General features: G+C 23.9%; 2 protein-coding genes across 2 annotated transcripts in view; both read left to right on the top strand.

Annotated features, from left to right (window-relative positions):
- Positions 1 to 3406: 3406 nt before the first annotated feature.
- Positions 3407 to 12180, top strand: LOC122533894. Its single transcript, XM_043664030.1, has 10 exons — positions 3407 to 3621; positions 3984 to 4110; positions 4728 to 4871; positions 5020 to 5147; positions 5826 to 6017; positions 6509 to 6714; positions 7458 to 7607; positions 8038 to 8224; positions 8358 to 8685; positions 11493 to 12180. The coding sequence occupies exons 1-10, from the start codon at positions 3472 to 3474 to the stop codon at positions 11846 to 11848; spliced, it is 1968 nt and encodes a 655-aa protein (XP_043519965.1). The 5' UTR covers positions 3407 to 3471; the 3' UTR covers positions 11849 to 12180.
- A 1438-nt stretch (positions 12181 to 13618) lies between these two features.
- Positions 13619 to 15495, top strand: part of LOC122533890 — a 32619-nt gene continuing 30742 nt past the window's right edge. The window contains exons 1-2 of the mRNA XM_043664020.1: positions 13619 to 14165; positions 14702 to 14972. Of these exons, the coding sequence (XP_043519955.1) occupies positions 14085 to 14165; positions 14702 to 14972 (352 nt within the window). The 5' untranslated portion in view covers positions 13619 to 14084. The remainder of the gene's footprint in view (positions 14166 to 14701; positions 14973 to 15495) is intronic.

Below are 15495 nucleotides of genomic sequence, written 5' to 3' on the forward strand. Positions count from 1 at the left end.
AGTATACATGTCATTTAATATGATATAAAGTACAGAATGAGAAATATTCAAACGTTTATATTTGCAATTTTTGCTGTAGGATATCTTAAAAATATTCTATTAAAATTAACTCTATGTTTATTATCATCATATCATGATTATATTAATCACAAGAGTTTTCCATTGATATGAACTTCCATGTTCAAATTTATTATCTAATAAAATCAACATTTTAAATTCCTCAAATAACAATTAATTCAAATGAACTTTTTTTATTTCAATATCCAGTTCTAATTTTAATTTTATTCATTGTCATGTAAAGAAGAATATTCATTTGATTTAATGCCATTAACAAAATGTAAAGAATATTCATTTGATTTAATGCCATTAACAAAATGTAAAGCATTCGATCATTATTTTAAAAGTATGTTTTGATAAAATCCAAAGATAGAAGAGTTATAAAGAGTAACAAAATTAATGGCAGAGATGATATATAAAGACAATCAACCATTATCTATAATGGAGGGATAAATAATATGGAATATAGGATTTTGAAAGCTTAACCATCTTGAACCAAGGTATACTATTACAACAAAATATTTAAAACAAATAAAACAGTCTCAGAGTTATATGAAGAAATCAAAATAAAAGTTCAAAAATTATTGGAAGAAGTGGAGTTTGTTGGAGTTATAACTGATATGTGGACATTAATCTTCTAATGATTATTTTAGTTTAACAATATATTTTTGGAATAAAAGTTTTGAATATGTATTGTGTCACATTTATGTTTACAGTGCATCATTTCAAGAGATTTCACGTAAAACATATGCAATTTAAACCTTTATCATAAAAACTATTGAACAATGGAATTTTGTATATTATGAGGAATAACGAGCCAAATATCATTGCAGCTTTAGAACGCGCTGCGTTTATTTGTGTATCTTGTTCATTAATTTGAATTAGTCATTGAAAACGGATTATTGAACAAAACTAATGTCAAGTAACTAATTTGTTATAAAATAGTTCGACAGTTTAAGCATTTGTCCAGAGTAATGAAAGTATTACGAATAGCTCAGGAAGAATTAAATCTTGTCGCTTAATACAAGATCAATCAATAAGATGGAATTCTCAGCTTCATATGTTCTTTTGTTTCGTAGAATAAAGATAAGCTATTTTTCTTAAGCATTAAATTTAAATTTTTAATTAGATATTTCATTCCGATAATGAGTAGTTATTAGAGAAATAATTAAAATCTTAGATGTGACAAGGCTATCTTCGTAACTAATTATTCCCTTAGTAAATAGCATTATTAGTGCTATCCAAAAGTTTAAGTTAAATTTTAATTTCAGATAAAGTTTCCGATATGTTTTTGAAAGACAATGAATCAGAGAGAGAGAGAGAGAGAGAGAGAGAGAGAGAAACTGTACACTAGCAATCATATTAAATTTACAATTTAAAGCAAGTGTATTTCAAAATGAAGACAATTTCAGACAGGCAAAATTACTACTTATTGATGAAATTAATAGTTTGCAATTAAATGCTAAAAATTGAGAAGCAGCAATAGAAAATTTTTTAGACGTTGGAAACCATAAAATTTATGGTTGTGGAGTTTCTTTTGATAAATAATTTCTTTTACTTCGTTCATAAACAGTTTCTATAAGATTCCTATAAGTCCCTACAAGAAAAAGAAATAAAAAAAAAAATACCTTCAAGAGTCACTCTTTTTGAACTTGAAACATAACTCTCCGTTGGATAACATAAAATATCCAAATTTAAAGAAAGTATCAAAAAAGTATTTTATTATATCACCATCAATAATATTCTGAAAGACTTTTTAATATATCCAGTATAATCGATAAAAAAAAAAGTAAATTAGAGTCAGAAAGAGTCCGAATGTTAATATCTTTAAATAAGAATCTGGATCAAAAATTTTTATGTGTTATTATGTTTTTGTTTTGTATTTTATTTAGCCGATAGAAATTTATATTAAAAAATATTAATTGGAGTTATTAAAACAAGAAATTTCTTTTACAAAATAAAACTAGCATTTAAAATTTCAAGAGTTTCGAGACCTTACAAAGTTTCGGATTCGAGTTTCGAGAATTTAAAAATTAGTTTCGAATACATTTCGATATTGTTAGTAAATGAAGAATTATTGTTAAACGTTTCAAAATAACAGATAATCTGAGAAACAAAACATCACCTGTCATTTAAAAAGCATTAATTAAGCAAAAAAATTCGACTTTGAACAAGTATCGTACTACAATATTTTAATTAAAATATATTCTGAATTAATGGTTGTATATTCTTTTTATAGGAAATGACGAGTTGAATCGATTAGTATATTGACAAATATACAATTAATATATTATTGTACGATTAATATATTGAGAAGTTATGATTTTACTTAAAAGAAACAAATTTGACTTTCAAACGCTTTCTATGCATCCACACTAAAAAATAATTATATTAATTAATGTTTCTTTTAAAATTATTCAACTTTTGCCTAAAATATTTTTCAATAATTAATCATTTAGAAAATTTTTTAGTTTCTAATCTTAGGTGACTCACTTGTTTCTCTGCTTACCTCTATACTGATAAGCGTGCACTATATTGGTAAAATATTATCGCTTTTTTTATGTAAATGTTTTTACAACATGAGAATATTTTGCAAATAAAAAATTTACACTTGATGAGCTAATCATGATAATATTTAGTTCTGACGCAATCATTGAATATATACATAACTTCCAAGGTGCACAATTGGAAGCTAAGAAATATTGTCAAATATTAATCTCGGCCACTGTTAAACGTGAGTCAGTGTGTACGAAGTGTAGTATATATCTTGTATCACAATCGTACATACGCCAGTTTATACTCAGTTTATACTTCTTTATACTTCGTATATGCAAACTGTTTTTCGAGGATTATTTTCATTTTCTGAGTTTTTAATAAGAATCTTATTTTAACACAACAAAATATATTACAATCTAATTTATATGTTAATTGTGTTAGTGCTCCAAAAATAAGCATTTACTCAAGTAGAAATGAAAGTGAAATGAAAACCTTCAGTATATAGCAGCATTATTTATAAATTTTCTAATAATACCTTTAGTAATATGTAATAAATTGAAGATGATTTAATTTCTTCGATTTATTGCAATGAAATTTCAACATATCATAAACGTATGAAATAATAAAATATTTATCCCAAAAATATATAATTCGAAGTATTAAATTTAAGTAATAAAAAAAATTTTTCTAGTAATTGAATTAATGTGAGAGAATTTTTAAACTATCTTATTTATAAACTATTTTAAACTAATTAATAAAAATTATAAATAAAATAATCATTAGTTTTGATTTAAAATAACTTATATGTCTAATAATATGTTAAATGCTTTTTTTAGACACTAGTTCATACTAAGAAATCAATGTGAAATTAATAAATGTATAAATTTTCATGCAAATGTGAAATTCAGCCACGTAAACATGTCTGTCAAACAAAATATAGCATTTAATGAAAATGAAAAAAAATTAAAAGACCAGACAGAAAATGTAAATACAAATTCCAATGAAAATTTTGATCCACCTGATGGCGGCTGGGGTTGGATTATAATAGTAGCAGCTGGATTGTCTAATGTAAGTTATGATTAATTTTAAGAAATGTTTCGTATAGTACATATCAAGTTTTTAAAAATTCTTTTATGGTGAAACGTTAAATTAGTAATCTAATCTAATATAATGAAAAACATTTACTCTAAAAGTTCCTTCTCAAGTAAAATTTGTTTTTTATGTTGTAATGATTTATTTTAAATATAAATTCAATTTAATTATATTATATTATATTATTATATTATATTGTTATTATTATTAATTTAATTATTATTATAATTGATTATTAACTTATTAACTTATGAGTATCTTTAATGCAGAGAAACATTTTACATAGAAAATTATCAGTTACTAAAAATAAATTCAATTTTGACTTGCAATTCTTACAGTTTTGTATATTTTCGATATTGCAATCTTTCGGATTAATATTTAAAGACAGATTCGCAGAATTGGGGATCAATTCGTCACAAACGACAACTATATTAAATATAAATTTCGCAGTAACTTCTTGCATTGGTAAGTTATTTTCTAATTGTTCGTCTTTAATTGTTCGTCTGTAATTATTTTAAACGTTTCGTCATTGAACATGATGACATAATACTATCAGCTCTTAACGTATTTATCAATTTATTGATAAAAAGTAATATGATGTTATCTTAATACCGATTGGAGATTTTGTATTTTTTCATTATCTTATGATTCACTGTTAGATATAATCATTATTTATCATTTTATGTCATCTATAATAGTCATGCAATGTTGCGAAAGAAAATTTCATTTTTATTGAATTTAATTGATTTGAAACAATTCTCATTATTGTTATATAATTCTCATTGCTATTACACAATTTTTGAGAAGAATTGAAAATAGGAATGATACAGCTTACAATTAGTTATTTGTTCAGACATCAAGTAATGTCCTCTACAATTTATAAAATAAAAATTTAATTTATAATTCATTTATGTTAAACGTAATTTAGCATGTTTTTTACATTGTATAATGTTAATTTTTTATTATATTAATTGTAATATCATTATTATTAATTGTTATTCTTGTATACATATCTTCGTAATTATCAACAGAAATAAGTGAATCAATTTATCAGGTGTTCATTAATAGACTTTACGTTGCAGGTTTAGCTAATGGCCCTCTTTTTAGAAAATATAGTTACAGGCAAATAGCTTTCGTAGGCGCTTTAATTTGCGCTATATCAATTACAGTATTATCAATGACGAAAAATTTTACTGCAGTTTTAATTGTATTTTCAATTTTATATGGTAAGTTAATGATGACAATAGGAGACGAATAAATTCAGAATAAAGAAAAATATAAGAACCTGTAATACATATATGACAAAACGTATACAAATTTTAATGATATTTTGTTGATAATGTAGGTATTTAATATTTACGTTCCCGATTTTAGGTACTGGAATTGGTATAACAATGTCGGCAAATGCTTTAGCTTTAAATACATACTTTAAAAAAAGAAAAAGAATTGCTGTTGGTCTTAGCTGGACCTGTACAGGCATGGGACCAATTATCATGCCACAAGTAATTATAATTTAGATGAAAGAATGATAACCTTTGAATATAAATAAATAAAAAGTCAGATAGAAAGATCAGATATTCAAAGAATTCCATATAATTTTCAATTAAAAATTGTTTAATTTTATAGAAATTAGTGTCACGTAACGTAATTCCTAATTATTGATTTTACATATAAAATTTTTCTATAAATATAATGAAATTGAATATTTTCTAACAAAACAAGAGTACAAAACGATGTCGAATAATATTTAGATAGCCCAAGGACTCACATTTATACATATACATATATATATGATTGTTCTACTAGTCGTGAGACATAAATTGTGTTCGTGGTTAATAATATGTCAAGATTAAACGTTTTTTATGATTGCATTAGGAAATTATTCAAGAATTTAAAAGTATGGTCTATAAATCTGTAAAAGTATCAATTTTATGAAAAAAATATAATTTTAAAAAATTTGTATTATGTATGACAATAAATATTTAAAAAAATAAAAAAGTGTGTCATAAAATTATATAATAAAAGAGAATATAAATATAATTATTTTAATTCTATCAGATTTTTTTCATATAAAAAAACAACATTTTTTTATAATATTTTTCATAGCTTTTTTTAACTAAATTAATTACAGAACAATTAATACAAAATAAGACAAAACTAATAATTATATTAATTTTTAGATAGTTACATTACTAATGCCAATATATGGCATGGAAGGTACCGTTCTTATTTTTGGTGGTCTTGCATTTAACGCTGTAGTTTGTGCTCTCCTGTTACAACCTGTTTCTTTGCACGTAAAAAGAAGACAAAATACAAAAACAACTTTCAATAACGAAAATGTGAAGCTTGAAGAATTGTTAATAACTGATAAGGTATAATCTTATTATTTAATAACAAATTTAATAGTAATTATTTAATAGTAAATTTCATAATAAATGTTTGATATAAAATATAAAATAGTTAAAATATTAATTATTTCTTCAAGATATGTATTTTTATTAATTCTTTTTTTAAACAAATAAATTTTGCAATATTTATGTACATATCTATTTTCAAGATCTCCTAACACTTAACGGACAAACCACGTAGATTTACGTTTTTCCTTATATTTTGATTACTCTATGTTAGTTTCTTATTTTTATACCCATTTCATTCTTATTTATGCCTAACGATTTAAAACCATACATACGTTTTTATTTAATTTCTTAAAAAATTAACCGGAAACTGAAAAAGATAGAGAAAAAACAACCCGTCCGTTAAGTGTTAAAATAAATTAAAAGAAAACACAACAGCAAGAAGATTAAAAGATATTGTTCGATTATAACTATTAACGATTAGTGAAATTCAATCATATTTTTTATAGGATAGTCATAAAAATTACGAAAATACTTATCAAAATAAACCGTTAGAAAATTTTTCTGAGAATACGCAAGGTGGTGGTACTTTGAGTTTTGTAAAAGAAAAATTTGGAAGTCAGTATTTGTATTACGACGATGAAGAAGATGGTGCTTCCGGTATAGACATAATAGATCCTGGAACACCGATGATGTCCCGAGCTAATGACGGATGGTACGTATGAATAAAGTAATAATAAAGATTGAAGTACATAGTGAATCGTATATATAGTAAATCATTATAAATATACAATATAGAGAATGATAACAAAAGTAGGATAGCAGTTTAATTTAATACGAATGATTTTTTTAAAATTTAATATTATTGCTAGAAATTTAGCATTAAACTTTAAATTTAAAATATATGCTAAAATATAACCTGTTATATTATATATTATACCTTATTTCATTAATAATTATTATATTTTACTGTTTTATTATTTTATTATATCTTAATAATTAATTACTTTAATTATTTAGCATATAAGAATTATTAATGGTATATTAATACGTAAATTTATTTTCTTATTATTAATAATAAGAAAAAAAATACGTATAGATATAATAAATCAATTTTTATTGCAATAAACTGATATCTATATAATATACAATATTAGAAAAAATTATTTAAAAAAAAAATTTAAAGATTTATCTCTTCAAATTTTCTTTATTGCTTAAATTATGTAGATTAATTCATTCTTGGAAGCCCTAGAAGTTTAAAATAGAAATATATTTTTTATAAAGTAAACATTACAAATTTTGTAAAATTGTTAAATAGAAACTAAAAATTGTTTAATATACAAATGTTTTATTTATATATTTATATATTATATTTGTATATGCTTTCTATTACGTATTTGTTAAATTACATAACTTACATATGTATAATAAAATGTAGAAAATAAAAACATAAAATAGGTTTTCTAGAAAAAATACTTCAACTACATCGATAACGTCTAGATTATCAAAACAGGAAAGCTCTTTAAAAAATCAAAGCCGGACACCATCGTTAAATTTAAGTAGACAATCCAGTTTCAATAGAGGAATGTCGCTAAGAAGTCTTAATAGGTAAATACATATATATTTACTGTCAAATCTTACAAATTTAGTAATTTATTTTTATTATATAATTGTATACAGTATTAATTAAATAATACCTATTTTAATGATATCTTCTTGTATTTCTACAGTTTTTAGTAATCGTATTAATGATGGTAATTTGATGGTATATTAATGTTAGATAATAAAAACTTTATTTTAAATATCAAGTTTTCACTTTTCGAATACTTTAATCGTTAAATGAATCATTCGTATTTATAATTTCTAATTTTGTATATACTGCGTATTATACATTTATTTTGTAATAAATATGTTATATGATGATTATGTTAATTAATATAAATATAAATATGTAAGCATTAAATATACATTTCATATTGTCTTGTCTCTAAACAATTTTTCTTCTATTGCTTCAATATTTGTTCATAATTATTTACAGACAAAATAGCGAGACGGAAAAAAGTCGAAAAAGATTTTCGAATTATCAACCATCAACTGCCCCGTTGATTATCGTTGACGAATCTTGCGAAAATGGAGACTTTGAATATTGCAAAAATCCAAATTGTGATCATAAATTCCAACAAAAGCTACCCGAAGAAGTTGAAACTGATCAACTGTTGAAAGAAGTAAGTTTTAAGTTTTAATCATTTAAAAGTGAACAAACATGAACAATGAACAATAATAGACAATAAGTAATAAATAATATTATTTAAATCATGTAAAATGTATTCAACAAATAGAAAAATATATTCATTTTAGGAACTTGTCCAAGAAATTAGGAAGAAAACGTTTCTCGAAGCGCTGATGATTTTTTTCGATTTAGATCTGCTTCGTGATCTTGTTTACGTAAATATGATGTTGGGTATCACCTTCGCCAATTTCACAGAAATGAATTTCTCACTTTTAACGCCGTTTATATTGGGTGAATATGGATTCTCAAAAAATCAAATTGCAACCGTGATGTCGATTCTTGCTGGTTTTGATGTGTTCACTAGATTGACAATTCCTTTTATTGCCAATTTTATTGGATGGCAGAACAGGACGTTCTTCCTAGTCGGTATTTGCGGAATGGCAACAGGTCGGATCGGTAAGGAATTAATAGTTATTTGTTTGAAATTTAGTAATTTTCTTCTTTTAGTTTTATAATTACAGATATTGAAAATGTCTTAGTAATAACTAAGAAAATAAGATTATAAACTTTTGCTCATTTTGATATTCATTTTGACTGAAACTTCATTGACGTTTTACACATCCTCACGTTTTCTTTTCTGAAGTAGAGACTATGTATTTTAACGTCCGTTGTACTTAAAGAATGATTTCAAGATGTTGGACTTTGAATTATATCTGTTTGTTATTTTGTCAGTGTATGACATTCAAAAATTCTTGATATGTATAACATTCAAAAACAAAATCAATTTTATTCAAATATTTGCAGATAAGTATGTTGTACATATATTTCTTTTCTTAAAAATAATGTTTACATAACATATTCGCATAGTCTGTCTTTTAATGACAATATTATCAATTTGAAAAATATGAAAGAACTCAAGCAAGTACATCATTTTCTTTTTTTCGACAATAGACGCATAATGTTAATTTTCAAATGTATCCTTCATTTAAGATCCTTCTAATGAAATTTTGAAAAAACATCAATCACAATAATTCCAGATTTTTAACGGGCGCTAATGAGTTAATGCATTAAATGGAAAAATTTTATTTTTCATTAAAAATTTCAATAAAAATTTTATTTTACATTTTCGATTTACCTTTTCATGAATAATCATTCTTTGTTCCACTTCTGCATGCTGTAGAACACACTGTATATTTGACTACATGACAGTAGAAGTTTGTTGACTAGATGACAGAAGAATTGAACTGATTCTTATTGAATATGATATAGTGTTTACACGTGGCGTGTAAAACATCTGTAAAGTCCTAGCCTTTATCTATTTGATATACAGAGTGTCCATAAAGTCTCTTTACAATTTCAAAAATTTATTACAAAGGCAAATGAAAAGACAGATAAGTGGAAATTATTAAAAAATGAAATGTATATATTTAAGTTTTTTTTTTTTTTGCTACATTTAATATATCTCTATATGGACATGATTAGTTGCACGAAGCACATCAAGACGGTACTCGATTTCTATGTTCGCTGTAGCATACCCTCATCAGTGGTGGCAATGGCATCAGAGATCTTCTGCTTTAGATTAGTGATGTTCCGTACCATTTGTTCGATACACGATATCTTTAACAAATATATAATGTATTTTTAGAGATGTAAATTTTTTAATTTTAGGCTTTAGTTGTTGATTGTTCCAGTATTAATTGATATTCAATATATAAATATATTAAAATAATATATTTAACATATATTCAATATATAAATATATTAAAATATTTAAATATCAATATTTATTTATTAATATATTGTCTTATTACTTTAAATGTGGATTCTTGTATACAAAATCATCAGTTTTGTTTTGTGTAATACTCGAATATTACAGATTTCAATATTTATTTCAATATTTAAAAATTTTATTTTTTGGGAAGACTATTGAAAATCTTTTTAGCATAATTAAAAGTTGTGTTCTTTTTGTGCTTCAAAGCATCAGTATAATTTCATCATTTTTTCATTTGTTGTGTCAGTTTGTAGGCAAATTATGTCTATGGCATTTTCGTCACACATAAACGAAACATTGATTTATTATAATCTCATAATTAATATTATGAGTAGACTATGGATTTGTTTATTTATGAGAAATTAAAAATTGGAAAAATGCAGGCAGTGTGCATAATATGTAGAAATATATAAAATTTCGAAAATATGTAGAATATTTATTATGACACATAGCAATCAAAATTTAGAAATGTATGAAAATCCACAGGCTAATATGAGATTAATATTATAACATAATCTCTTACTTGCTCCATATTGTTTTTAGTAAAATTTTGTACCTCATATTTTAATAAGTTTTCTTTGCAGTTATAAAAAGTCACAACATAATATAATACATATAAAATAAATTGGTATAAGAAAAGATGGCAATACTACAGTATTCGGGAAGCAAAATTTTTTGTCCAAGTATTTACGGACATCATTATAATTAATTTTATTCACATACGCATATCTGTGATACAGCCACAAACATTAAATTTCTCACACAAGTAAAAAAAAAGATATTTCAGTTAATTTTATTTTACCTGGTCACCTTAGAGTCAATTACTTTTTTACAAATATCTATTTATTTTCGTCAAAAATGATCTTTAGGTTGCAATGTTCCAAAATATATAATAATATATCCAAAATATATAAAATTTTTCGAAACAAAAAATGTGGATTAAAAATTTTACTTTTCGAATACTGTACAGTAAAACAGCGTTTATATCAAAAGATTAAGAGACTTGATGGTTTATATAGAGTGTGATCGAATGATATATCAAGCGGGCAAGAAATATAGAGTAAAATCCTTTGATAATAGAATCAAGAAATATAGAATAAAATTCTTTTATACAATAGAATCAGAAGCTGAGAAATTTGGAAACGGTTACAAAATATAAAATGAAATAAAATGTTATAATAGCCAAGTAATCAAATAATTTAGAGAAAAGTCATTTGCTTGTTTAAATAAACTAACGTAGGATTATTTCAAGATAATATCGAATCAAACAAGATGATAGGTTATTTAAATAATCATTTTTGAAATATTTTATTCAAACAAAACCGAGATTGTTTATTACTAGTAAATATTCTGTTTGGATAGTAGTTTTACATACTCTGTATAATTTGAGTTCAGATATCGGAGAGTTTGTAGTCAGGATCTATCATTATATATTATATACTATGCAGGTAGAAAGATAAATAATTCGTATATTTTTATCAATTTTTTCTAGCACTAGCACACATTCAAGATTTTGGAGTTACTTTAGCAATTGCGGCTCTAATTGGTGTTGGAAAAGGTTTGCGAACAATTTTCATGGCTCTTGTAATCCCTACTCATGTTCCTCTATCAAGGCTTCCGGGCGCCACCGGTATCCAACTTTTAACTAGCGGTATTATTGCATTGACCTTAGGACCAGTAGTAGGTTGGATTAAAGATGTAACTTCAAATTACGCAATTATGCTTCACTGTTTAAATATTTTTACGTATTTGACTGTAATTTCATGGTCGTCAGAAATCTGGTATGTGAAACGAAAATCAAGGAAAACGGAAGAAGAAAAACAAATGTCAAATAAATTAAACATTTAAAACATCGACTGTCCGTGCTATTTTAACTCGGAGTATTATTCCTGTTCTTTTTCGTTCAATATGGAATGAATGGAAAAATTCTGCTTCCTTTTCTCTTGTAGATAAATATTGCCTTTCACGTATAAAATACTCTGATCAAAGTGTATTAGTATATTTAATTGTACATGTATTTCACAGAAAAGTTTCTAAAAAAGTATCTATTAAAATTGCAAAGAAAAATGTTTATTTATTTATTTATTATGTCGTAACTTAAGTTAGTAGAAAGAAGTTTCAGTTCAACTTACAATTAGATCATTCCCATTGAATTGCATCGATAATGTGTTAAATTTATATAATATGGTTACACTATAATTAAATAATCTTTAAACTGACATGAACAAATAAACAAAAACATATATTTTGTATTTATTTGAAATAAAAGTACTATTTATAAACATGTACATGTTATAATACTTGAATTAAGTAAATATATTAACTTCGAAAAGTTAAATACAAGTTTCTAAGAGATAAAAAATAAATATGATTACTTTTGATTGTCTATCTTTGTAGTAACCCTGCGAGCAATTTCGTCATAATCTGATTCGTTAAGTAATTCGATATATATCATTTTGTGTATGCAGGAATTGTACGAAATTAATATCAAATTTTGAATCTGAAATTAAGTCATTCTATATCATAATTACCTTTTTATGCTATGAAATTATTCATCTATCAAATAAATAAATGTTTTTTTAATATGTTCACGTCGTAAGTATTAAATTAATAAATTATTATCAACGCAAAAATGAAATTCAGTAAAGATTCTCTGTTATTATAACGACATCAGGCTGTTTCAATGACGAAAAAGTTCGCAATTAATTTTTACGAGTGCTAATATTCGATGGAAACGACATACATATTTTAATTTAATAATGTTTCAATGAGATTAATCAAACCTCAAAGTATATTGTTAAGGTATTTAAACAATTTATAGAAAAAAATAACATATCGTTATTTTCTTGATCACACATTACAGAATCCTGATTAAAAATAGTGCACTACTATAGCACTGTATGGAATGAATTCGATCGTAAAATGTCACAAAAATTAAATAATATAGTATTTGATATTACAAAAAAATTAAAATAATTTAATATTAAAATAATAATTAAAATTTAGAATTGTCTTAAAACATACAGAATGAAAATTAAATTCTTGGGAATTAAAAAAAAACTAATGTTATATATATAATTAAAAACTAATGTCATAGCATATTGAATTAATTATTATTACAAGTTATAAAAGCTATTAAAGTTTTTATTAAATATATATGATTTAGAGAGATTGTAATTTTATTTATACAATATCAATTTAATTTCTGATGGAAGTTAATTACTTAAACTTACTTATTATAGAATTTTTTAATTTGATTAAAAATTTTTTTGAATTTTAATAAAAAATTATTTACTATACTACTATTTCAGAATCTGAATAAATTGTATTATTCTTAATACAATTGTATTATGTTGTTTAACTTTTCATTTTTCATTTATTTTTGCTGTATTTTTTCTCGTTTTATTAAAATGATAAACGTTAATTTAATTGTTTAAAAATTAAATTAAAATTAAATTTCATTTGCTACGATTTTATGTTAGTAATAAGCTTGCCTGTTTTTGTGATATGCAATGACAAAGCAGTATAAAATCAAAGATTAGATTAATCACAAGTACTTACCTTTATCGAAGTATAATAAGTATAATCGAAGTATAATAAGCATTCACTTTGTATTAACATCTCTTAGAAACCTGTTAGAAATATGACTGTTAACGTAATTTATTGAAATTAATGTATTTTGTTACAAAAATTGTGTCAATTTTACCTGACAAATATCATTGTGAAATTGTGAGATATAACGTAATAATATAATTAACAATGTGATTTTTTTTATTTATTCAAGTGTGAGAGTGATTTCTAATTTATGTGTTTTATTACCAAAAAGTTTAGCGTACTTACTAAAAAATTAATTAAATTAATCTTAAGAAAATTTATATTGCAACAGTGTTATTTGTTGTTCTAAATATTATGAGTGTACGAAACATAGTATTAAGTAATATAACTATTAAAAAATAAGTTAACTAAACAATCGTGAAGAAGATTATTTAAAGGTTAATACATCGTTATTGTCAAATATCAAGAAATTGTTGCAATAACATTTTATTATGGTGTACGTTTGAATAATAAAGAAAGGACTAACAAGATGAATAAATCAGAAACTACCAAATTACCTCCAGATGGAAGCTGGGGTTGGATGATTGTCCTGGCATATTCATTAAATGGAGTACGTTAATAAACAATTAAAATTAATAATAAATTTATAGAATCTATTATCAAATAGCGAAATTGTAAAAATCAATAGAATCAAACTGGCGCTGCTATCATAGTTCAAAGTATACCAATCTTTTCTGATAAAATGTTGCTATGTATCTCCCTTAGTTAAAATAAAATTTCTATCGAAACATTTGTTTATCTCTAGTTACAAAATGTATTAATTAAAATTGATTTTCGATTAATATTTTCCTACTAGTTACGTGATAGTGTCATATTGTTATTTTATCATAGGGATGATAATTATTTTTGATTTCTTCGAGCGATTTTAAGCATCGATTGCTTGTAAAATAATAATTTCTATATAATTCTTCCATTGATAAAAATAATGCATTATTATTGAGTAGTTTATACTTGAAGATTTAATTACATATGTAATATGATTAAAATTATATCGCATATTTTACGATTATTAATAATACATATTTATCAATTAGTATAATTTAACATTGTATACTGTTAATAATACGGAATTTTTCTTATATGTAGATATGTACTATATCCATTATGCAAGGATTTGGATTAATATTCAAAGATACTTTTCCTCGTTTGGGGTTCAATGCGACGGAAGGAACGATCATCCTTAATACGAACTTAGCTTTTGGTATGATACTTGGATTGGTAAATGGTCCTTTTTTACGAATTTACGGATATAGAAAAATGGCTCTGGTCGGTAGTACCTTTTTGAGTAGTGGAATAATTACAACAGCATTTGCCAAATCTTTTACCACTTTAATGATATCTTATGGCATACTCGCATGTAAGTAAAATTTACATTGTATGCTATTATGATAGAATATGTATTTAAATAAATAATTAAATATAATTAAAAGAATATGTTAGTAGATTACGAATGATATTTTTGAAAACATAATTGAAAGGATGGAAACTCAAAGGAAAATTAATTTACGTATTAAAATTTAGAAAGCGCTTGGATATTTCACTATAAACATTTTATAGATTTCCTCGTATTTTGTGAATTTTGCACTTTGCAATTTTGTATTTTGAGATTTTCTATAAATGCATGAAATTTCTATAATTATTATATAATAACTATTAACTATTTCTATAATTATTATATAATATTAACTATTCAATTCTTTTCTATTGAATGAGTATTGGGTTTTTCTACTAGATTTCTATTCTTCTTTCTAGATTTCTATTTTTTCCTTTTTTCAATCAATTAAGACACAAATTATTATGTTTCATGATAGTTTGTTTATTTTACTATTTATTAAAAAAGTAGAATTATCAATCATTAGATTGATATTTTATTTTACAAT

The sequence above is a fragment of the Frieseomelitta varia genome, unplaced genomic scaffold (assembly GCF_011392965.1).
Source record: "Frieseomelitta varia isolate USP_RPSP 00005682 unplaced genomic scaffold, Fvar_1.2 scaffold_560, whole genome shotgun sequence".
In the NCBI taxonomy this organism is placed as follows: domain Eukaryota; kingdom Metazoa; phylum Arthropoda; class Insecta; order Hymenoptera; family Apidae; genus Frieseomelitta; species Frieseomelitta varia.

What these genes read in the sequence shown, in the direction of transcription:
- LOC122533894 (XM_043664030.1), top strand. Translation starts at nt 3,472, where the DNA reads ATGTCTGTCAAACAAAATATAGCATTTAATGAAAATGAAAAAAAATTA. An exon ending in GACCAATTATCATGCCACAA is followed by an intron (nt 5,148 to 5,825) that starts GTAATTATAATT and finishes ATTAATTTTTAG; the next exon opens with ATAGTTACATTACTAATGCC. An exon ending in TCCCGAGCTAATGACGGATG is followed by an intron (nt 6,715 to 7,457) that starts GTACGTATGAAT and finishes AACATAAAATAG; the next exon opens with GTTTTCTAGAAAAAATACTT.